Genomic DNA, 25845 nt, shown 5'->3' with positions numbered 1-25845 from the left:
AGCTTCTGTTTCCATCCTCGGGCTGACAAGTCGGAACGGAATGAATTTTTATCGACTTCTGAATGTCAACAATACGTTTGCAATCTATGGGCTTAATCATAAAGTAATATTAAAAGAAAAAAAATCTGCCCAATCAACATCTGAGCATACATTTCAAGTATTTGCGTCATAGCTCTTTTTAATATCCTGATGTGAGAGGCAATTTATAACCATAATCACTTCCTCCTATCTTCATTCAGCCATTTTCTTTGGCAGCAGACAGGTGCCACGTTCAAGACGATCAGCAGTAAACTATACTATAACGAAAACAAAAAAGTTTCTCTGGACAAATTGGAATCTGCCGCACAGTCATTATTAAACAGTCAGGTTTATAATATCATACCCATTCCGGGGTGCTGTTTTAAGGATGGCCGATCTGAAAGAATTCGTGTTTTCCTTTCTGTTTTGTCTTCTTTTACAATGTGCTCCATCTCTACAAGGTAAGAAATCCGGATATTTCGTCATTTGAATTTTGGATTGTTTGTTTGAATATGGCTGATGATGTTTCATGTATTATACGCTTTCATTTTCTAGTTTAAATATTAGTCCGTTACAATTTAAATATGCAAAATAATAAAAATTCCAAGTTGAATAAAATATTGATTCAGAATAGGAAAAATCATTATGACTGACTTGCTTTAATTATTGTTGCACAATTTACTACTAACTGAATTTTTCTTACTTATCCATTGATATATTATATGTGACATGATCTAGATTTCAATTCAAATTTATATTTATATTCTAAATTCGAACTTAACCCAAAATTCATATTCAAATTCAAAACTCAACTTCAATTCAAATGCAAATTCAAATTCAAATTCATATTCATATTCGAATTCGAATTCGAATTCGAACTCAAATTCAATTATTTTTTTTACCATTTCGGACATGAATTGAGAAAACGAAATAAAAACAAATATATATCACGTTAGCAAAACCTGAGAAAATTTCAAAAGCATTGTCCATTACCTTTTAAAATATTCGAACTTTAAAATTACGTATTGGATAAACCAAACATGATTTATGTGGGTCACAATAGACTATTGAATTTGCCCTTTGCGATCGTGCTAAATCCTTTCATGACGCACTTTCTTTCAAGAATTAGTGCGAGTCTGTGCGTTGACTTTAGATAAATATCGCTGAATCCCCCCTCAACCCCCCTTCCATTTTAACTCCATAACAGATTGCTCGCGTCCCAATCCCAGTTCCAACGTCATAATAAACCCGGATCAAGCGAATTACACACCATGGACGTACGCAGTGTTTTCATGTCCTACTGGTTATTTAGCTTCAGGTGGTGCGACCTATTCTTACTGTTACTCGGGATCGCCCGACTACTGGTCCCCTGCGATGTCGCAGGTTATATCCTGCACGATAGGTAGGTCACGGCAATAAATTTGTCTGTTACATTCGTTCTGTAATTATTCCATAGCTTAGTATCGTGAATGTACTAGCGTAAGTTTAATGATATTACTACTTCTGCTACTAATACTACTAGTGCAAACTTTAGTAAGCACCTGTATTGAAAGAACACCTGTCCATAAAGACCGCATTTTGTGTTTACCTTTAATATGGTTTCTCATTAAACATGTACTAAAAGTAACCTGAATATGAAGACCGCCTGCCTATAAAAACAATTTCCACGGTTCACTTAAGCGGTCTTTGAATACAGGTTTCACTACTAATATTGCTACTACTACTACTACTACGACGACGACGAATACTACTACTAATAATAATAAATATGATAATAATCATAATTGTAATAATAATTAATGATAATATTAACAAAAGTAATGATGATGATGACGATTATAATGGTAATAATAACAAAAGTAATGACGATAAAGATTATACTGATAATAATAACAATATAAGTAACAACAATAATGATAATAATAATGATAATTTCACAGTAATAATAAAATTAGTAATAATGATAGTAATAAAAACAATAGTAATATTGATAACAATAAGAAGAACGGTAATAATAATTTGATCTTGTTCACGGACTTTTGGGCAGTCTTTTTTGTTTAATGTTAATGTTCTTTGCAATCTGCATCTTTTTGAATAAATTATGCAAACTTTATATACCTTGACCTTTGCCTTATATTGAAAAAGCTCATTCCTCTGACGAACCGTTTCGAAGCAAGAGCTCGTATATCTCCATTTTCATATTACGAATACATTCACTTAACTATTGCGGCGGTTCAAGGAGCGCAAATGAATTTCCCGAATGAATTCGAATGCAACCCTGATGAAATTGGGCGGGAAAACCTATATTATTATTATCCCCTTTCAATGGGTGCAAGGATGGATCAATACAGTATATGAACGTATACTTAAAGTTAGCACTGAGCAAAGATCGAACCCAGTTCCTCTCGTCTGAGTGTCAAGAGCCTACACCAATATGTCAGTGTTAATTTTTCATATTCCGCAGATTAAACGTAATTGTGGTTGCATTCGTTGTCAAAGTTAGAATAGGTATTATACGAAACCCCGAACAAGCGAACATAAGCTATTCTCTCTCCTAGTCATTATAAGGGCTAAAATCAATGTTTTCTTTTTGACAACTCAACTTTTAAATACATACTGACTTGATACGACCAAGGAGTTTCGACTCCCTGGTACGACACTAACTGTATTTGTTATACCCAAGATTTTCCTCCCTCTCTTCTTCAAGAGCAATTCGCTCATAATGTTGGTTTTCCTTTAACAATTAATGGGGATTTCTTCCAACCGGGTAAACATTTCCCACAGCCGGGGGAGTGTGGCAAATGTAGATTAATGGCTTTACAAATGAGCTCAGTTGTCTGGCCGGACTCGAACCGCGAACCATGCGATAAATAGTCCGGTTACGTATCTACGAGACCACAATACACCAACAAGGTGTCTAGAGTGTGCTGAGGACATGCAATTCAATATCATACGCAAAGCCTTACCATCGTTAGTCATTCTATGATGATCGCATTGCAATTTGACTTTTAAACTTCACAGACCTGACATTTAAAACCTGACAATTTTAAAAACCCTTTGTGTACTTTCTATGATAACGCAACTTTTGTTTAGAACAATAATTTGTCATTGATGTTTATTTGTGTTGTTTTACAGTGGGAAATATTTGCTTTGAATTGATTTGATATCAAACGCTTCTTCCAATAGTATTGGCATGAATTTTATGAATGTTAATCTTTGACACGATGATTTTAGTTGTGTTTAATTGTCTCCCCTCTCCCTCTTGCCCGCACTCTCTCTCCCCCTCTCCCTCCCCCTCTCTCTCTCTCTCTTTCTCTCTTTCTCTACCTGTCTTTATTCTCCTTTCTGTCTTTGCTTCCCCTGTTTTGTTATCTCTCTCTCTCCCTTTCTCTCCTTACCAATAGATACGAGTGTGACTACGCCTGAGACGGGTAACATGACAGGTATGTTATTCTACAAATAAACTCTTCCTTGGGGAAACTTACTAGCATCAATGATATTGTTAATAATAATAACAACAACACTATACTCTTACTAAATCTATAACAATACAAATTTCGAAAGAATTACATTCTGTTATTTTTGCTGTGCCATGCAGTGATAAAGAGGAAACTTCTCCTGTGAATTTCATAATACCCCCACTTCAAAAGAAGACGATATTGCCGTCCAGAAAACATTAAAACAGTTTGGTGGATCGTGGTTTGGTATTTTCAATCTTCTCCATCGTTTATCGAGCCTTTCTGAGGCGTCTATAATTGCCACCACTTTCCTGGTCGTAACAAAGTTTGGATCATGTTCAAAACGTCGGCAACGAAAGCGCAGATAGTAAAAGACCAGCCTGTAAGTCCCGTGACCAATCTCTGGAAACAAAGGTTTGAAAGTGTTTTGTGTTCCCTGATGAATACCGAACAATTTTGAATTGGGCTGCCCCCTTGAAGTCCCGGGCATTTTCGTGAGGGGCTAACAAAGGTCAGACAGGGATCGAAATTCAAATCGTGTCGATATGAATATCAAATTACTCGTCTGATCATGAGGATTCCCAAAATATATAGTTTGCTATACCTCCGACCTAAAATGAGGGCGCAATGATAAAAAAAACGTTGAAAGGTCAACGCACTGCTGACCGGTAGTCAAATTCACCAACACATGTTAATCTTATCAAATTGCATATTAAATTACTCGTCTGGTCATGAGGATTCAAAAAATGTATAGTTTGCTATACCTCCGACCTAAAATGAGGGCGCAATGATAAAAAACGTTGAAAGGTCAACGCACTTCTGACCGGTACTTAAATTTACCAACACATGTTAACCTTATCAAATTGCATATTAAATTACTCGTCTGGTCATGAGGATTCCAAAGATGTATAGTTTGTTATACCTCCGACCTTAAATGAGAGCGCTATGGTCAAAAGGGTCAATGCATTTAGACTGGTGGTCAAATTCAACAACACGTCCGATTCTCATGATTTTAGTGTCTAATAATATATTTTCTGACATAACAAATTCAACCAAGCAAATTTTTTAATCAAAAGTGGTTGCCATAACCTTGAAAATTCCCCCTAACCCATGGATAAGAAGTTGTTAAATGTTTGTCACCGAAACGGCAGCCATTCTGAATGTTCATGGTCAAGGTATGCACTTTTACTTTTGAAAATTGTATAGTTGACTTTGCCATGTCCGAAAACATATAATTAGACACTAAAATCATTAGAATCGGACGTGTTGGTGAACTTGACAACCAGTCTAAAGTGCATTGACCTTTTTGACCATAGCGCTCTCATTTAAGGTCGGAGGTATAACAAACTATACATCTTTGGAATCCTCATGACCAGACGAGTAATTTAATATGCAATTTGATAAGGTTAACATGGTTGGTGAATTTGACCACCGGTCAAAATTGCGTTGACCTTTCAGCCTTTTTGACCATAGCGCCCTCATTTTAGGTCGGAGGTATAGCAAACTATACATTTTTGGAATACTCATGACCAGACGGGTAATTTGATATGCATATTGACACGATTTGAATATATTTAAATTTCGACCCCTGTGTGACCTTTGTTGGCCCCTCACGAAAATGCCTGGGATTTTCAAGGGGCAGCCCGAGTCAAAACGGTTCGGTATTCATCAAGGAACACAAAAATACTTTTAAACCGTTGTTTCCAGAGATTGGTTACGGGACCTACCGGCTGGTCTCCTACTAAGAGGTGCCAAAGCGCATCACACTGCTCAAGAGCGTATTGAAACTGACATGTTTAATAATAATAATAATTTACACAGGGTAGGCACTTCAGTTATGAAACTGCTCTTCCAGCGGGCCGTGCATAACATTACTACCCTTCTCATATGCTGAAGGCAGAAGGTCCCATTGTTAAAAGTCTTTGATATGACTCGGCCGGGGTTTGAACCCACGACTACCCGTTCATGAGACGGGCGCTCTAACCACTGAGCCACCATGCCCGGTGGCTGTGTACTAAAGAGATAAGATTGCGTAAGTTAGCGATTTTTGAGAATCTGTGATCAATCTAGCGCAACTATTTATGTTGAACGCAAATTTGACCATGTTTTATACGAATGAATCACTTCATCAAAAAGGCACGGCCCTGTTATTCAAAATCTTCTGTGTGAGTTTGAACTGATCATGATGTACGATAAACCTTTTCCATGTTTGTTTTTCTCTCATGTATAGCGGAATCGATGGTATTTGTAGCTGACAATTCAAGAGGGGCAATATACATGGCCGACTTTTCCAGCGACAGTCTCGACTCTTTGACCTTCTATGCTCTGCCCTTCGGTTCCGTCTCTCAACCGATAGGCGTCGATTACGATCCGGCTACTCGCATGGTGTACTGGACCGAAACGTCAGGATCCATACGACGCGCGAATATCGATGGCACTATGCAAAGCGTCATCGTCAATAGCAGTATTGTCGGCAGTGAGTATTATTGAGCTAAGATTTCTCTTTCCTTTTTAAGATTTGAATTTCAATTTAAAATTTCTTTATGAGAAAATTTTAAAAAACATTGTTTTTAAAAAAGACCTACAATATGCTGTATTTTGTGTTTCTTTGTTTTGATTTTTGTTTTGTTTTAGTTTTGTTTGTTCTTTTATTTTATGTTGTTCTATTTTTTCTTCTTTCCTTCTACTTTTCCTTTGTAATTTTCGACTTGTTTGCTTTACCTTCTACGTCTGATTGTTCTTCTTGTTGTTTTCACCTTGTTTCTCTTTTTGATGCTGATGTTCTTGCTTTTGGGGAATGTTCTGTAACTTCTTCTTTATTCTTTAATCTTCATCTTCTTCGTCTTTCCCCCAAAAGTCTTCTTGGTGCTCTTTATTTGTTTGATTTGATCCTTCCTCTCATCTGTATCATAACCATCGTCCTCTTTTTCATCTTTTTTTTTTATTAATCTCCTCCTTCTTCTAATTGTATTCCCTGAATGTTATCATGTCATCGTCTTTCTTCGCAGGGTCAGAAAACCTAGCGTTGGATACCAGTCGTGGTAAAGTCTTTTGGACCGATGAAACCCTAGACCGAATCATGTCGGCTAATCTCGACGGATCCTCTCAGCAAATTCTCATCAATACCGACATAGAGAGTCCACGCGCAATCATCGTACACCAAGTAGAAGGGTAAACTTTTCTTAATCCCCTCTATCTCTTTCACACACACACACACACACGCGCACACACACACACACACACACACACACACCTGTCTATCTTTATCTCTCCAAATCGCTCTCTCGTTATTCTTTTGTTTCCCCTTCTTTATCCCCGCCAATCTTTAAATTACTATCTCTCTCTCTCTCCTCTGCATCCATCAATTTTCCTGGTGTGATATTCAGATCATCGATTCGGAGCTAGGAGGGCGTTAAGTTTGGATTAATTTATTATTCAATACCCTTCTGACTTTGTATAGGATGCTGAATTGTATATGAAAGAAGTCGGAAAAGGAAAGCCGACTTGGCTGATTTTTAAAGTAACTTCATTGGGGCTCAACAAATAGGTGATAAAATCAATACCTAATACTGGGCTATGCTGAGCTCTATTACCTTTTATGGGTTTATTGACGCCATCTAAAGTGTGCATATTCCAAAATGAAAAGTCAAAGTGTCAAACGTTTGGGTTTTCCGGACACTTCCGATGCCCTTCGATGATAAAACGCTGTACATGTACATATTAATTTGCAAAAAAATTGTTTCAAATTTTCATTCATTTCCCGATTGTGTTAATACTCTTTAAACTTTCTTTATACTTTCAAAGTTGCCACGGAGATGTCAAAGGGCATTAGGTGTTGTAACTTAGAAGTTCAATTCACTTGAATCGCAATCCAATAGTTGATGGTTCGAATTATTACCCTGTACTAATGACCTCTGGTGAGTCATACATACACGTTTGGCACTCTCGGGTGTAAATGGGAAACCTACCAATAGCTGTGAATATATAACTATCGCCGGGCACTCTGGAAGAACAGCATTGAAGCTGAAGAGAATTCCCTTGGTAAACAAAAGTAGTAGCAGTAGTACTACTAGTAGTAATAGAAGTAGTATTAGTAGTGATAACAGTAATTGTAGAAGTCAGTGGCGGATCTAGGGGGGGGCACAGGGGGCACGTGCCCCCCCCCGGCCAAAAAATAAGCCCCAAGTTTGCCAATAAAGTACTGGCAAACAGGGACGTGCCCCCCCCCCCCCCCACCGGCCCCGGCCAAAAAAGAGAGATTTTTTTGGGACCAAAACAAATATTTATATATGTCTCTACGTGTACCCCCGTGTGCCCCCGGGAAGAAATTCCTGGATCCGCCCCTGGTAGTAGTAGTAGTAGTAGTAGTAGTAGTAGTAGTATCCTAGTAGTAGGAGAAGTGGTATTATTAGTATTAGTAGCAGTTGTAGACTTGTAGTATTAGTAGTAGTTGTAGTAGTAGTAGTAGTAATATTACTATCATTATTATTCTCTACCCTCACACAGAGTGATGATTTGGACGGACTGGAGTGCCCCAAGTCGAATCGAGAGGGCCAATCTTGATGGCGGGGACAGATACGTCATTGTCAACTCTAGCATCATATATCCCAATGGGTTGGCATTAAACGCTGACGGTAAGGATAACATTGAACGTCAAACAATTTAAACAAAAATTAACTGGATAATTTTGTTAATTTATTGAACAAAATAATTATGTGCCATCAAAATCATCCAAAATATTATAGTACACTACCAAAATTAAGTTCTAGGACAATTACCCCCCCCCCCCCCGAGAAGATCATCCGGGCAATTAGCATCGAGAAAATTACTCCCCCCCCCCCCCGGAAAAATTACCCTTTAGGACAATTAACATCTAGGACAATTGTCCTCTTAGGACAAGAACCCTCTTAGGACAAGAACTCTCAAGGACAAATACACCCCGGACAATAACCACTAGGAAAATAACCCCTGGACAATCACACCTAGGATAATTACCCCTGGGACATTTGCTTATCATCTAGAAAATTACCCTCTGACCAATAATACTTTATAGAGATTACCCCCTGGATCGATGAATACACTAAGTCAAGTTTACCGCGGACCTTGGTGATAAATAATGACCCTTATTGATTGATGGCAAAAGCAAATGAATGTGCATGATTGCCATACAATTGGGTTGGATTATTCTTTATATGATACTTGTATATTTTCCTGGCCGGTTATATTATACAACGTTTCACCATGGCGCAACATTTTAATTTTCCTTGGGAGTTTTTTTCTTCAACAAATTAAAAGTTGGCGGATATGATATTTTGAGTCAGATATGAAACTCTTTCATAATGATGATCAAATTATTAATGATTATGAACTGAATTAATGTTTGTATTAACCATCAGGGCATCGTTCCGCGAAACCGTCATGCACGTTCGCTCACATCCCATTGGAATTATGTTTTAAGATTGATGGTTATGGTAATGGTAATGGTTTTAGTAAAAAATTCATTTGCAGCCAGATGGCTGAATTGCAGAACTTTGTACATTGTACAAACACAAATATTTATACAAAAATAAAAAGTATTAAGACATATCACGCAGTGAATACATTTTCTAAATAAATCGGTGTACACATGTGTTTATATACAAATCAATACAATTCATAAAATTTGCTTAACAGCTAACAGTTGCTTAATTCTATTCCACAATCATCATTGGGCTGGCGGGAAATATAGAAGAGAAGTAGGGAGGATAATAGTGCAGACAGCACAGGAGATCCAGGAAAAGTGTGAGATAGAGAAAGACAGAGGGAGCGAAAGGGAGAGAGAAAGAGAGACAAAGCGAGAGATAGAGTGATATAAAATATAATGCTGAGGATAAGAGTGTATATCAGACATATCGAAAATAAGGTAAAAAGTACAATTTCGACAGAGAGAGTACTGGTTGTAAAAATTAATAAATTACATTTTACATTTTCATTGGTGAGTTATGGAAAACATATATTGTTAATTGATAGGTAGGTATGCAATCAGATGAAAGACATGAAATATGGCAATTTTGAGATTTTTCTTGTAATAAGTATGTGGTAAGTATGTTTGAATCATTACAAAAGTTAACCATGGTAATTTATTTTATTATATTATCATTTTCTTTTATCAATAAAGGTTGTACAACCGTTTTGGTAACAACAATTTTTATATACTATTTCACATAAAATAAAATAATTCTACCTCATTGAGACACGTTTCAATAAGATGTCGGTGAACATGTACTTATGAAGGTTTCGTAAATCAATGCCTAGGTTCACGGGTCTACTGGTGCGACGCTGGAACCGATCAAATCGAGTCCGTCGACCTCTGGGGCAACGACAGAATGGTTCACCTGGCGACATCGTCGATTCATCCTTACGACCTAGCAGTCGTCGACGACACTATAATATGGACGGATTGGATTTATGATGCAATTGGTGTAACTTCAACCAGCAATAGCAGCGGTTACAGTTTATACTACCACAGCACTTTCCAAAATCCACATGGCATACATGTGTATCAAGGTTTGTATCTGATTCGCATTTCGAATACACCGTCATGAGAGTGGCTGATCCAGGGAGTGGGGGGTCATGGGGGAGTCTTAAGAACACATTCCCCATATTCTATTTAGAATTTTAATAAAATATGGTGCAATAACTATAACGAAGTTAAGCTATACCTTTTTCCTTCGTTAAACGTGATCCCAAACCAGGGGTTGGGTTTAACTGAATTAGTAACAGGTGGACCATTGATTGCAAAAGAAAGTGCATCCCCCTAATTGTGTTCCAACCATAATATATATTCTCTACAGGAGGCACCTGAGAATATTGCTCTTCTTTATTTCATAAACCTATTATTTTTTCTTTCGCTTGTCAGACATTTATTTTCACAAAAAGTTGTTGACCCCATTTTTATTTGTTTTGCTTTTAAGAGAAAACAGTCAGTTTTTGCCATCCACACCCTCCCCCCCCCCCCATCCGCTTCAAAAGGATGCTAGATCCGCCATTAAAACACTTCGATATATCAAAAATACACACAGGCCCGCGTATGTGCTACGTCCACGCGAAATGCATTGTATCTATCAGAATGTATTTTTGTAAAGGGATATGATAAGCAGTTTCTATGCGCTGACACCGTGCTAATTGGTAGAAATACCATTATAGCAGGTGCGTAAGTCTCGCACACAAAAAACTGGATGTCCCAGCTAAAAATACGCCCGAGTTAGTCGGAGAGTCTTCGGATGAGGGTAATGTGCGATGATTACCTCTCCTTTTGGGCCATTGGAAAAGGGAGCAGTGCGTTACATTGAATATGTGGGATGTAAAACAACATCTCTCATTGGGTAAATACCAGAATTGTGTCAGGTACCACACGAGAATCTATGCTTACGTGTCCTCAATCGGGAGTTTCCTAACGAGAATCAACGTTAAATACTTCCCAATCAGGTGAAGTAAATGGGTATACGGTAGGAAGAATGTCTAGAGTGACTAAGCGTATTAGCATGGTAGCTCTGTTACAGCCGGGGTAAAGATATGACACAGGGCCCTTTGTAAGACATTTCATTCGGAAGTTAATTGATGGTAGGCCCAAATAATAAGTCTCTCCTAAATTTGAATAGGAATTCCAAATTGAAAGCTATCATAATTATTTTGTTTTAATATTATAAAAAATCTTTTCTCGAAATTGTAGATTGAACGGCCTACTGTACTAAGTATAGATCAAAAGTTTGAATAGAACATTGCCTTATGCTCCGTCGTGTTTCATTTTTCCTGTCATCATACTTTGCAGAAGAAATGCCAACAACAACGGAAGTTTACAACCCTACTACTGACCAAGCTGATCCGGGTGAGTCATACAAATGTAGGCGGGGCACTGTGGTATATTGGTGAATGCTATTGACTCACATACGAGAGTTCCCGGGTTCGATCCTTCTTCAGTTATTACAAGGGTTTTACTCTATATATGGATATATGTATTTAATGGATACCTACCACTGCTTGGGTATATCTGGTAATACTAATTACAGGGTCCGTGTGATGAGCGGTATTGTAATTGCTGTGGTAACCTTGGGTAATAAGACCGAATCATTATTGCAATCGTAATCATTAACATTATCCTTATTATAATTATTACTATTATCATAAATATTAGAATGATTGTTGATGTTTTTTTATAATTTCATTAAGATACCTTTCTCACGATTAATGTAATCTTTTTCATAAAGCCACCCTTAGGTTGAAGACATTCAGCTTCATGTTATACTTCGTTCTAGCTCCACTAAATACAGATTGAAAGTAAAAACTTAATTGAAGTGGATAATACTAAATTAATTTTTGAATTACAGGACATCCATTTCTCGTGTTTGGTTGCAAATTATAAGTCTTCTTCTAAAGTTATAATTAAATTAAAATGTATTATGAACTTTCAGAATTCTGAACATTATACAAAATTGTTTCGGATTATCAATTTCGGATAAAACGAAATAGAATTAAGAAGAATCCTTGGAAATTCTTAACGTATTTTGATTTCGTTTGTATCCCATACAGTCGCAATACCATGAAAGCAATACATATAATATTTTCTCTGTCTTCATTTACTCCAAAATAAATCCTTTTGTCTCAGTTGACTTTTTTTTCCCCCAAAGAAGAGATTTAGCTTCATGTTAAATTTCGTCCTAGCTCAACCAAATATTGAAATGATGTCGAACTTAATTAAACTAAATGATAATTATTTGCATTGATCTGAATCGATTTGAAATGCAGCACATCTATATCTGGAGTTTGTTTGAATATTAGAAGTCTTCTTCTGAAATTATAGAATTATAGTTTTTTTGTTGTCGGTAAGGTTTTGACAAACATCTATTTAAGCTGAGGTATTTTTAATTCCCCCATGAGAACATTATGAATCAGATTGAGTTCTGGTAAGGGTGAATTGTAATGTTCGAATTATCATATTTCCACTTCCATTTAGAAATATATCACAGAAGAATTGTCCATGAAAAAAGATAAAGTCTTGAGCAGAACCTAACTTAATCTCAGGTTGTGTCAAATAAGTCACGAGCAGTACAATACAGGGCCTATTGTCTACACTTTCGTTATAGGCTCCTTGCTCAGAACCTCTGCCATGCGTTCCGTCAAGGTTTTGTGCTTGCAAGCTACTCAATGCACACGCGGCGTCAAATTAGTGACGCAGGACTGCGTTAGAGAGACGTTAGGTATTTAACGCACCATGTGAGAGTGACATCGCACTGAAAGTGAATTGCAAAATGAGCAGCACAAAACAATCGGTTGAATAACCATGATAAAGTGGACCCCTTGCCTTCACAGGTTTCATTAGCGCTGTTAATCAAAGCTTTACTGGAAATTACACCATTCAGCAGACAAATAATTTTGTGTACGACTATTCTAACATTAATAATACAAATTACCTATTTATTGTTTGTTATCACATGAACTAAACATTACTTTACTTTTGGATTCACGTACAATTAATTTTTGTACTTCTATTCCGGAGAGATGATTTTGTTTAAACAATGAAGTTAAACAAAAAATTCATATTTTATGTATTTTGAAGATTTGAGAAGAAAGTGAAATGTGATTAACGCATTAAAAATGCAATTTCGCCATGTTAGGTCCATACATCGCAAGAGCACTTAGTTCATAGTTTGATCATGGACAAATATCCATTTTATATCTTCTCGCAGAGGCAGACCTGACTTGTGACAGCGTGTCGATGACGCTCATTATGGACAGAATCCTTCTCGATATCAGCGACGACGCCCGCGATGTCCATTTCAAAGACAAGTCTTGTGTTGGATACGATCACGATAGTCAGCATGTTGCGATCACCACCATGTACGACGGATGTGGTACTACGCAAGAGGTATGGTCAACTAACCTTTATTTACCATTGATACATCACAAAAGCACCGTACTTGATGGAGAATCCAATAATAGTACTCTCGTGAATCGCTGGTCCATTTTTTCAGTGGTCGTGTTAATTATCTATATTTACCAGTGCTCGTAGAAGATTATTTTCCATCGGTAATAGACGTATAGTTATAATATCGTCTAGGGGATCAGAATTCTAACATATGTATCATTATGATAATATTGGCTAGATGAATTACACAGAGTGGTTATGATCATAGATTTTGGGACAATTATCTTTTCTAGATACATCTATCTGTCTGTCAATCCAAACTTTTGTCTTTCCTTTTCTTTTAAGCACGATATTCTCAGCCCAAATGCCTGAATCTTCAGAGGCGATTTATGCGTTAACCCTGGAATAGACCTCCTATGTATGGGTGGCAATAAAGGCCAAAAACGAAAAAACGTTTTATTCCATGTCTTTATTCCTACTCTATTTTGTTAATTCAAATTTTTCACCCTTTTGGCAGACCATCGTAAATCAGAGGGTTATTTTATTGTTGAGGTTTTATATCACCTTCGGCCTTGTATAAGTGTAGTAGTGTTCTAAATAAAGTCGGTGGATTGTGGACCATGAGGTACAGGTGACAGTCCCTGCCATAGCAATAATGTCTTTTGGAAAAACAACTTTTGTCATCATTTGCTACTCTCCAGTTAGATGGTTCAGGCGCGATTCCAGGGGGGCCGAGCGGGCCTTGGACCCCCCCCCCCCCCCGCGCAAAAAAAAAATAAGAGAGAGAAGAAAGGAAAAGAAGGGAAAGGGAAAGAGGAGAGAAAGGGAAAGGGAAAGAGAGAAGAGGAAGAAGAAAAGAAAAGGGAGAAGAAGGAGATCGGGGGGCCGAAAGGGCCTTGCCTCCCATGCTGTTGCCCCCCCCCCCCCCCACACACAATCAACAAAAAATAAGAGAGAAGAAAGGAAAGGGAAAGGGGAGATACTGGTGAACTGATAGGGGGTAGGGGGCTTGGGGGAAATCAAATTTAAACGTGGTTTATTTCTATAATTCCATAACGGTGGATTACAAATAATGCTGAAATGACATAATTTCCGAGATTTTTCCTTACTTTTTAGTAAATTATACGTCTGTATGTGACAAATTCCTAAATTTACAACCAGGCAAGAAATGTGATTGTTGAGATTCCTACATGTCAGGGCCCGAGGAACGGCGGGCATCGGTAGCTTCGAGCCCTCCCCCCCCCTCCCCTCCACTTTTTTGTAAAGGGATATATATTAAAGAAAAAGAAAAAAAGAAAGAGAGCAAGAAAGAAAAAATAGTGTAAAAAAATAATGAGGCATCAAAATATGCCTAAAGCCCCCAAGCTTCCGGGGGCTCTGGTGGCCCCTGGATTCCACCTAGGGCCCTAAGGCGGGCCCTTAGATGCTCATCTGACGGTAATTTAATGTCTAAAACCCCTGAGCCTCCGGGGGCTCCACCGCCTCGACCCCACCAGGTGCCCTAAGGCGGGCCCCTGAATGCTTATCTGACCGTAATTTATTGCCTTTAACCCCTGAGCTTCTGGGGTCGGACAAGTTATCAAAATGTGTTTATCTGACCGCAGGCGCGTAGCCAGGGGGGGGGGGGGGGGCTGTGGGGGGGGGGGGGTACCCGAAAATCGCCGGCAAAATAAGAAAGAGAGGAGAGAAAAGGAAGAGGACGTAGGAATAAAAAGGAGCAGACAAAGAACATCTTTGAAATTCAGACAAGGATTAAGAGTAGAGAACGGTACAACGCATCGTCTTCTTTCTCTAATGATTTAATAAAACGTCAAAGCTTCCGCGCTTCGCGCAGGAAAGGAGGGGGGAACTAAATTCAGACGAAGATTAAGAATTGAGAACTCTACAACGAATCGTCTTGTTTTTCTAATGATTTAATGAAACGTAAAAACTTCCGCGCTTCGAGCAGGCGGGGAGGGGAGAACTGAATTCAGACAAGGATTATTTTCGAGAACGGTTAACGAATCGTCTTCTTTCTCTAATGATTTAATGAAACTTAAAAGCTTCCGCGCTTCGCGCGAGAGGAGGGAGCTTGAATTCAGACGAGGATTAAGAGTCGAGAACTCTACAACAAATCGTCTTGTTTTTCTAATAATTTAATGAAACGTAAAAGCTTCCGCGCTTCGCGCAGGCGGGGAGGGGGAACTGAATTCAGAACAAGGATTAAGAGTCGAGAACGGTACAGCGAATCGTCTTCTTTCTCTCATAATCATATGAAACGTCAAAAATTCCGCGCTTCGCGTGGGAGGGGGGGGGAAACTAAATTCAGACGAGGATTATTTTCGAGAACGGTACAACGAATCGTCTTCTTTATCTAATGATTTTAATGAAACTTAAAAGCTTCAGCGCTTCGCGCGGGAGGGGGAGCCTGAATTTAGACGAGGATTAAGAGTCGAGAACTGTACGACGAACCGTCTTTTTTCTCTAATGGTTTAATGAATCGTAGAAGCTTCCACGCTTCCCGCTGGCGGGGAAAAACTGAATTTAGACGAGGATTATTTTCGAAAACGGTACAACGAAACGTCTTCTTTCTCTAATAATTCAATGAAACGTCAAGAGGGAGGGGGAACTCGCCCCTCCCTGCACCCACCCCCCCCCCGCATTACGTCACTGCTGGTCACCATTACGTACCAATATTTGGCTCGCATAATTTCAAATTTGGGTCCCCCCCCCCTAAGAAATCCTGGATCCGCGCCTGAGATGGTTACCCGGTACGAAGAAACTATGTATTCATATCTTATTATCATAATTACTGACAACAATGATAAGCCTATCAGTATCATCATCATCATCGGTAGAACAGATAACACTTTTAACCATTCTCAGAAAAACGGTCAACTGTTTAATACTGTTTAAACTGTTATTTCCCAATAACAGTTTCTCTATAAAAAATTTCCTTTAATGTGCCCTCGTCCCCCCCCCCTACCCATCAATACCTGCAGCAATACGACGACTACATAATATTTACCAACATGGTGACGTATTACAAGCCTCGCCCTGAAAATGGAACTGATGAGCTCATTACCAGAGAACACTATCTTCAGATCCCTGTTACTTGCTACCTGGAGCGGACACAGGTCTTGGAAGACTCCTTCATGCCTGAAGCAAATCTTCGTGTTTTCGAAAAGGTTAGAATTCAATTACTTTGTAGCTTAAGTAAAGTGAATTCTGGTAGGAGCGACGTTTGGTGGAAATGTAATAGATAAGAATAAGAGCAATAACCATGCACTTTGAAGGCATTTGCGCTCTGAAAACAGACCTCAACTATCCCTTTAAGTATTAAAAGCGAATTATGGTAGGAGCAAAGTGGTAGGATGGTGGAGATGTCGTGGAATAGTAGTTCATTTCACTTGTCTATAAATCCAAGGGTTGAGGGTCGTAATCCAAACTCGGCACCAACGTCCTTTGGCAAGAACAGTGTAATCATGTTCAAGAGCCAGGTGCACGACAGTGTGAGGACATTTGCGCTAAATAGAATTACCGAAGTGTGACGTCATACTGGCCAAGTTGTGAAGGTTTCTGGTTCCAAACAATTGTTGTGCTAAACAATAGTCTAGTGATCGCACCAGCCGCAAACACTGAATTCATCCTTTCTCCATCACGTTGCTTGAATGATTTTGCGGTTAACCTCATGTGCAGCCTCTGTTGTTTAGAACCAGTCACTTCGACAACGGCAGAAGACACCGATATTTTTTGTATTATTACTATGATTATTATCACTTTTATACTATCAATATTATTATTGTCAATATTATCATTATTATTATTTCGACTCTTGCTGAGTGCTTACATACTTGAACGAGCTTTTAAGGCCACATTAATTTTGTTTAATAAATGGATATTAAATACTGGGGTAATAATAACTGTATTGCCCGTAATAGCATTGGACCATAGGCAAATAAAACCACTTTATTATTCATTATCAACCTTTCATTGAGTGTTGAGTTTTGATAAAGTTTGGAAATAAATTGCGAATTCTCATGCATGTCACATGATAATTGTTATTGTAGTATTTATTTCATATTTATTATCATGTTAGTTTATATGACTCGATCAAACTTTGGTGGTAAATTGTTGTGTCCCAATTAGCAATTATTTCTGTCTTAGACACACATATAATTTGAAATATCTCTCTCTCTCTCTCAAATGTGTACTCATTTTCTAGAAAGGGTATGGTGATTTCTCGCTAAACCTGGACCGGTATACAACCCCAGGCTTCTACCAACCTACCAACGATTCCGGCGAAGTTACGCTCGGCACACCGCTATACTTCGGCGTCCGCCTGACGTCCGTCACGAACCTCACGCTTCTCATCGAGTCGTGCTGGGCAACGAGCTCGCCGGACCCAGGCGACGATCCCCGCTATGATATCATCAAGAATGGGTGGATTATTATTTTGTTTCTACATTTGCTTACTCACTTTTTATCTGATCCTGTTGATTCTTGGTTGAAATATACCGATTGAGGCTAAGCTTTTTTCCAGCCTTTTTTGTGTTTGTTTTGTTGTTATTGTTTTGGTGTTTTTATTGGAGGATGGGGGTCGCAGACTTTTGCATTTCATCCACCAAGTAAGAGCAGTGCACCTCCTCGCATGAATGGACATACACTGTGCCATTCATAAGGGGCGGACTAACTATGGGGGGTCTGGGGAGCTTCCCCCTACGAGCCGCTCGATATGATGCATTGAGGGCCAGTCGATTTGTGCTCTGATGGCCGACAGGCCAGTTGATATATATCCTAGAGGTTGGGTGGGAGGGTTCGCATCGAAATTCTCAATTAGGGCCAATTAGGGTAACGTTCCAAAATGCACAACGTATATCATCATAAAAGCAAATTTATTTCGTTACATGTGTTTGTGTTTTGTAGATGTGCCGTGGATAGCACAACAGTCATTTACAATTTGGCCTCCCCAACTTTTAAAGGATTTAGTATCGATGCTTTCACCTTTATTGGCGATAACGACGAGGTGAGTGTCAACAATAGCCCTTTGTACCCCTCGTACCCGTTGCACCCGATGTGTCATTTTACTGCCGTAGTACTGTGTTAGTTAATAGGGACTTTTAGATTGAGTGGACGAGAACACGACGAACGCCGACTGATCATGCGTGTCAAAGTGCTTAACGGCCCATGTTGACTACAATTAGAAATCTTTTAGATTGCACTCGACGATATACATGCATGCATGAAGTAACACTATGAACATCACGGACAAAGAAAGAGGACAAAATATACAGTTCCTCATTCTACCCTCAACAAAAGAACATCCCTTCACTGCTATTATGTAAAAATGTGTAGAACAGGTGAATATGCCTGTGACACCTGTTCTACACATTTTTACATAATAGCAGGGAAGGGATGTTCCTTTGTCTACCTGAGGAACAGTATATTTTATGCGTACGCGGCATACTAGTACCTTGAGCATGTAAAAGCGCTATATAAATATCAATATGTATGTACTAGATTTAGGAAAATCAAAGTTGACGCATTTTCGATTGCCGACTGAGACGACGTAACGCTTGCGCAGTGCCTTAAAATGACGTCACACGTTGCAGTCAAAGCTGTCGACGTGCAAATCTAAAAGTCCCTAGTATAATGGCCCTGATGCGGCATGTGAGAGTGACAAACGGTGATTCTAAAACAAAAGTTAAGCTTAACTGTACACATATGGAAAAGTGGTGTCTTTTGGCGAGTCTCGAACGCATGCTCGCGCGCATGTATTATAACCAATGGGCACAGGCTTTAAAAAAAACATTCTTATGTCAAAGATATTGGTGTAACTTTGCAATGCTGCAAAATACAAGGCTGGCGCGAACGGTATTCTATTGTCTATATTTTTTTTCTTGTATTTTCCAGAATATGAGAAAATAATTTAGGTATTTGCGTCGGAAGAGGCCTGAAAAGAAAGAAATTCAAGTGAAACTTTGACACCAACCTTCCATAGTAATGCACGAACTTGCACAATTCAAAGCAGGAAACGTAATCGATAACCCCGTGTTTGAGACTCTGTATCCCAGCGACGGATTACCCTACGCATACAGCGTTTTCATTTATCAGTGCGGAATTTATCCCGTTCTGTCATATATCAAAATCAAGCTGATTGGTCTAAAAAAAATTGGTCGGAAACCTTGAAAAAGTAAGAAGATTAATCTTTTCCATCCAATCACATTTGGCGACACTCCAAGCTCATTAGCATAGAGAGTTATGATGTCATATCACGCCATGATTAGGACTGAGCCCGCAGCAATGCACAGGGGGTTTCATTGCCATTGTTACGTTTGGGTATCTGCATTGCACTGGCTGGCAATGCGCTGTGACTGAGTGATCCATTGAACCAGTGTCATGACTCATGGATCTGTTTTATGGAGGAAATTCCCAACTCTACCCAATGCATCTTCAGTGCACACATTACAACTATGTGTTATCCCTCTGTACATTGAGCTTAATCTACCTATATTCGCTAATGGACTGGTCCGCACACTCGCCTTTGCGTGGCTGTGTGTGCAGTTGGCGCGAGGGTCGTGAATCATTCATGAGACGTACCTGTGCGCGCTGTGCAAAAAAAAAAAACACGCACAGATCCACTTTAGTGGAATTTCGGCCTGAAACTTTTTCGGTATGTACCCCCCCCCCCAGTACTGTTAACGTACATAAACGTCGAAGACCTAGGGTTAGAGTAAGGGTTAGGGTTAGGAATAGGATCCCCAAGACGAAAATCCAATTGAACACCAATTGATCTTCAATTGGTCTCAAAAGGTTTTAACAGGTTTCAATGGGACTTTAATAGAATTTCAGTTGGTTTCAATTGGTCCAGATTGGCCTAATTGGCCTAGGCCACATTAGACTTTAATTAGACCTCAATTGGTTTCAATTGGACACATTGGCCCTATTTTGGACTTCAATTGGTCCAATTGAAAACCTTTTAAAGTATAAAGGGGCCGATTGGTCCAATTGAAATCCCATTAAAGTCTAATGGGGCCAATTGGACTAATATAAACCAATAGGACCAATAGAAACCAATAGAAACCAATAGGACCAATAAGACCAATATAATCCAATGGGACCAATAGAAACCAATAGGACCAATAGAAACCAATAGGACCAATAGAAAGCCATATGACCAATAGAAACCAATAAAAACCAATAGGACCAATAAAACCAATATAACCCAATGGGAACAATAGAAACCAATAGGACAAATAGAAACCAATAGGACCAATATAAACCAATAGGACCAATAAAATCCAATAGGTTCTATAGAAACCAATAGAAACCAACAGATCTATGTATCTCATGCATATACTCATTATCACTTCACACGTATCAGCAAATTATGACAATGCACATCCATTTTGTGATTTGTATTTCCCTTCGGCAATTATTGACCAATAGATTGTCTGATCATGTTACAAATACATTCACGTTTTACTATATTGAATATGATTACTAACCAAGAAACAACATGTATGTTTATTTAAGATGTATGTAGAGCCAACATTTTTATTAAGGTTAATTTTAAATTCACTTCAAATGATCTGTGTTATGGGGTTAATGCAAATGAGATTAGAATATATCTCATGGTGGACCATTGCCAGTATCGATTACGAAGTATCAGTTTATCACTGGTTCTTCTATCCGGTTCGATTTACCAATATAAGCCAAGACTAGTATTGATATGAGATGGCGATCGATTACCAGGGACAATGTGCCCGTTTGTTCCAATATGGACAAATTGTCCTTTGTTTTAATGTGGACCAATTACCAGTTTGTTTCAATAGGGACTAATTGCCAGTTGAATTCAATATTGACCAATTGCCAATTGGTTTCAATAGGTACCCATTGTTTCACTTTTCATGTACTTTAAATTGCCAATTGGTATTTAATTGGGATTCAATGGGGACATTCAATGGGAATTCAATTGGATTTTCGTCTTGCGTTAGGTTTACTTAAGAAACTTAATTCTTCAGATTTAGCTTCATTTATAGAGCATTAGGTAACCTACGTACGTCTGGTGGGGTTTTATAAAGTTGCTCCGAACGGTGCAGACGATGAGTGTAGACAGTGACTGCAAACGGAAGCAATGCTACTTGAGTTAACCACAGGCTCGATTAGCGCAGTAGCGCAGGTAATAACAAAATCGAAATGACACCTCATAGGCAGCTGGGGCTCTATTCTAAGCTGACGTAGGAGTGCGTCAGCAACTGGCGCAGTCTGTCAAAAGCCAGCCGTATGAGACATCACACGATTACTGAATGCAAAATCATGGTGCAAACAAATTATTGACTTGAATTACCGTTGCATTCTAAAATTCCTTCAGGGTCTTGATTAAGATATCGCAGTTAAGTATTAATTGTGCACTGGAAAATAGGGTTTTCACTGGTATCAGTTTATCTGTGTTATTAACTCGGAGACTCGGGGGGAGGGCTATGACTAGGTTTATCATGGTTATGGTGATTTAATTTCTCTCAAGTGTTTATGTGCTAAGTGCTTGGTGGGGTTACAATTCGCACAGTACCGTATCGAGTTATTACCATTATGTAAGACCGCGTTCTCGAGGGTATCATATAGAACCAATATAGCTGGTCGCTATTGTAAAACAAATCCTGAAAATTCTACTTGATAAAGGTGATAAAGATCTGGTAGATGGATCTGTATCGACATATTTTTGTTCAACCATTTTGGCGTAGACATTGCAATAGTCTCAATAATGGGTCGGCCGCAACTTAAAGGTAATACAAAGTTTTGGGAAATTTTGAAAAATGAGTTGATAGTGATTCTTTACAATTTTGATATATTTTGATGCCCCTGTGGATGTATTAAAAGCACTAGAAAATTTAGCCCCTGAAACACTTCTGCTTTCGAGAAAAATTGAATATAAAGATTTACCGGTGCTCCCGGTAAATTTTGATAAATTTCAAATAGCTTCTACGGCCGTACAATGGTAGCTGCGACCATGAAAATAGTATGTAGTTGTGGTATATAATTTCCGAACGAGAATAGCTAATCGGTCGATTTTATTCAACAAACATTGTTTTATAGCTTAATTAATGTCTTGACCTTGAGAGGGAGCTATTCAAGTGTTTATTATTTACAATTTCATATCTTTGGAGTCGATTTCGTCCGCGACAACGATCACTGAATATTGTAGGATCGTATATGCTTCCAATATGATCATTTGAACCAAATTCATGACCCCATACCAAAACTTCGTATTACCTTTAAAATCACATAGCACAACATTCCGGTGGTTCCATGTTCGAGTGAGGTATTTCTGCATGAAAAATAACTGTCTGGTTGGTATGGGGAATCCTGTAATAAAACTAAATTTGTCAACCGTCCCCGCATTCACGTAGAGGCAGTCATTGGAGCAGCACGTAGCTCAAAGTAACCACCTGTAAATATATTGCATGTCTCTGGTGGAACAATATCCCATACAAGAGGCTGATACTTCAGTCACACCGACAAACCATAATAATAATAATAATAATAAAAACGTTACTTATAAAGCGCTTACCACCGAAGTCTCTAAGCGCTATACACACAAAATAGACTGATATACAATTACATCTTATACAAAACTAAAAATGCAAATAAACCTACAAACAACAATACATATGGAATACACATCAAAGTGAACAGAGATAATTAATCATCGAACCCAATTTTGAATAAATGTGTCTTGAGACTAGTTTTGAATAGGTTAACGGTTTGACAGTTTTTTACATTTAAAGGTAATTTGTTCCAAAGTTCAGCAGAAGCTTTGCGAAAGGAGCGATTACCATAAGAGAGAGTTGACACAGAAGTAGATACGAGGTTTAATTGTGAAGATGACCGTAAATTGCGTGAGGGTTTGTATTCCTCGATTAATTCTTGCAGATAAATTGGTGCCAATTCATGAATGCATTTATAAGTTAAAACTAAGATTTTGTACATAATGCGGTACGTCACCGGCAACCAATGCAATTCGCGAAGTACTGGGGTGATGTGTTCACAAGAACGTGTGCGTGTTACAAGCCTGGCAGCAGAGTTTTGGATTCTCTGGAGTTTTGCAATGTGCGACTCCGGAAGGCCATAAAGAAGGCTGTTGCATTGATCAAGACGGCATGTAATAAATGCATGTATAAGCGTTTCGGTAGATTTTTTATCAAGAAAATTTCTAATACCACCTATCTTGTACAAGGCATATGAAGCTGAGCGACAAATATTTTTTAAACCGACTCCAAAACCGACTGATTCTTGACCATAGAAGTAATTTAATATTTTCGTTCGGTCTGTAGTTGGTCCGGTGCCGGTCTTGTCGGCGTTACTATTGGGGTCTATTCGCTATTCATAAGGACCGCTATTCCTAAGGTCCGCTATTCATAAGGACCATTATTCATAACGTGTAAATTCCCGTACTTCCTGGTCCGCTATTCATAATGGCAAAAGAGGGTCACTATTCATAAAGAAATAAGGTTCGTTAATCATAAGGACCGCTATTCATAACGTGAGATGAGGGTCGCTATTCATAATTCATATTAAGGGTCATTAATCATAAGGACCGCTATTCTTAATATGAAATCAGGGTCGCTATTCATAATACGACGAGAGGGTCGCTATTCATAATACGAAATAAGGTTCATTACTTATAAGGGTCGCTATTCATAATAGGAGAAGAGGGTCGCTATTCATAATACGAAATGAGGGTCGCTATTCATAATAGGAGAAGAGGGTCGCTATTCATAACAAGAAATGAGGGTCGCTATTCATAATAGGACAAGACGGTCGCTATTCATAATAGGAAAAGAGGATCGCTATTCATAATACGAAATGAGGTTTGCTATTCATAATAGGAGAAGAGGGTCGCTATTCATAATAGGAGAAGATGGTCGCTATTCATAATAGGACAAGACGGTCGCTATTCATAATAGGAGAAGAGGGTCGCTATTCATAATAGGAGAAGAGGGTCGCTATTCATAATAGGAGAAGAGGGTCGCTATTCATAATAGGAGAAGAGGGTCGCTATTCATAATACGAAATGAGGGTCGCTATTCATAATAGGAGTAGAGGGTTGCTATTCATAATACGAAATGAGGGTCGCTATTTATAATACGAAATGAGGGTCGCTATTCATAATACGAAATGAGGGTCGCTATTTATAATACGAAATGAGGGTCGCTATTCATAATAGGAGAAGAGGGTCGCTATTCATAATAGGAGAAGAGGGTCGCTATTCATAATACGAAATGAGGGTCGCTATTCATAATAGGAGAAGAGGGTCGCTATTCATAATACGAAATGAGGGTCGCTATTCATAATACGAAATGAGGGTCGCTATTCATAAGAGGAGTAGAGGTTCGCTCTTCATAATACGGAATGAGGGTCGCTATTCATAATAGGAAATGATGGTCGCTATTCATCATAGGACTAGAGGTTCGCTGTTCATAATAAGGAAGGAGAGTCGCTATACATAATACGACTAGAGGTTCGCTATTCATAATACGAAATGAGGGTCGCTATTCATCATAGGACTAGAGGTTCGCTATTCATAATACGAAATGAGGGTCGCTATTCATAATACGGTATAAGGGTTGTTATTCATAAAAAAAAAGTAAATTAAATAAGCAATAAACATCAGTAGGCTAAATAATGGATAGGGGAAACCCCACGGCTGTAGCGTAGGCGGGAGGGGGCCATATGGCCCCGAATATTTGTAGAAAACATTTATTGAAAACATATTGAAAACATTTCTGAACAAAAGAAAAGAAAAGGGCGTGCCCCCCCCCATCAGTCCGACCATTCGGCCTACCCTCCCTGCAGTATTTCCGTGGTACAAGTACATATTACTGACAATTCTCGTCCAATTAGTTCATAGATGGCGTAGACTGTTTGTGTTTCACGGGGGGTGCGGTTGGGGGTAGCAGTGTTGCCATCAAGGGGTTGATCTATCATGTCCCTTACCTTCAGCAAAGGATGGAAGCGACAAAAAGGGGGTTGTAGGCAGGGGCGTCGCTAGACCTTTTTCAGTTTCAGGGGGGGGGGGTGAAGAGGCCACCGAATACCGACAAAAATAGCTACCATTTATATATTAACATATATATATATATATATATATATGTTAATGCCAATGTCCCAATGTCTACAAATTTAACCCTATAAATCCGGGGCCAGGAGCGAAATTATTTTCACCCGCCCCTTTCCCGTGCGAAGCGCGGAAGCTTTCACGTTCCATTAAAGTATTAGAAAAAGAAGACGATGAGTTGTACCGTTCACTACTCTTAATCTTTGTCTGAATTCATTTTTCCCCGTATAAGTGCCCTTCAAAGCTTATTTTGATCCCTCCCCTGTTGTTTTCTAGAACTTCCATGATGACCTAGTACATTGTATAATGCTTTACTTGCAGATGGTTTACCTAGTAAGACGCATGTGCTTGCTTACATTGAGGTCAAC

The 25845-nt window shown here is 38.7% G+C and overlaps 1 protein-coding gene across 1 annotated transcript in view; it reads left to right on the top strand.

Annotated features, from left to right (window-relative positions):
- Positions 1-240: 240 nt before the first annotated feature.
- The window catches only part of LOC584472, a 29658-nt gene continuing 4053 nt past the window's right edge, over positions 241-25845 (top strand). Inside the window, exons 1-12 of the mRNA XM_030998221.1 lie at positions 241-479; positions 1226-1420; positions 3423-3461; positions 5707-5952; positions 6485-6647; positions 7983-8110; positions 9771-10022; positions 11287-11343; positions 13202-13380; positions 16362-16547; positions 17585-17802; positions 18286-18385. Of these exons, the coding sequence (XP_030854081.1) occupies positions 407-479; positions 1226-1420; positions 3423-3461; positions 5707-5952; positions 6485-6647; positions 7983-8110; positions 9771-10022; positions 11287-11343; positions 13202-13380; positions 16362-16547; positions 17585-17802; positions 18286-18385 (1836 nt within the window). The 5' untranslated portion in view covers positions 241-406. The remainder of the gene's footprint in view (positions 480-1225; positions 1421-3422; positions 3462-5706; positions 5953-6484; positions 6648-7982; positions 8111-9770; positions 10023-11286; positions 11344-13201; positions 13381-16361; positions 16548-17584; positions 17803-18285; positions 18386-25845) is intronic.

The sequence above is a fragment of the Strongylocentrotus purpuratus genome, unplaced genomic scaffold (genome assembly GCF_000002235.5).
Source record: "Strongylocentrotus purpuratus isolate Spur 01 unplaced genomic scaffold, Spur_5.0 spur5_scaffold_4, whole genome shotgun sequence".
Lineage (NCBI taxonomy): Eukaryota > Metazoa > Echinodermata > Echinoidea > Camarodonta > Strongylocentrotidae > Strongylocentrotus > Strongylocentrotus purpuratus.
This window is presented reverse-complemented; position numbering and strand designations above follow the sequence as displayed.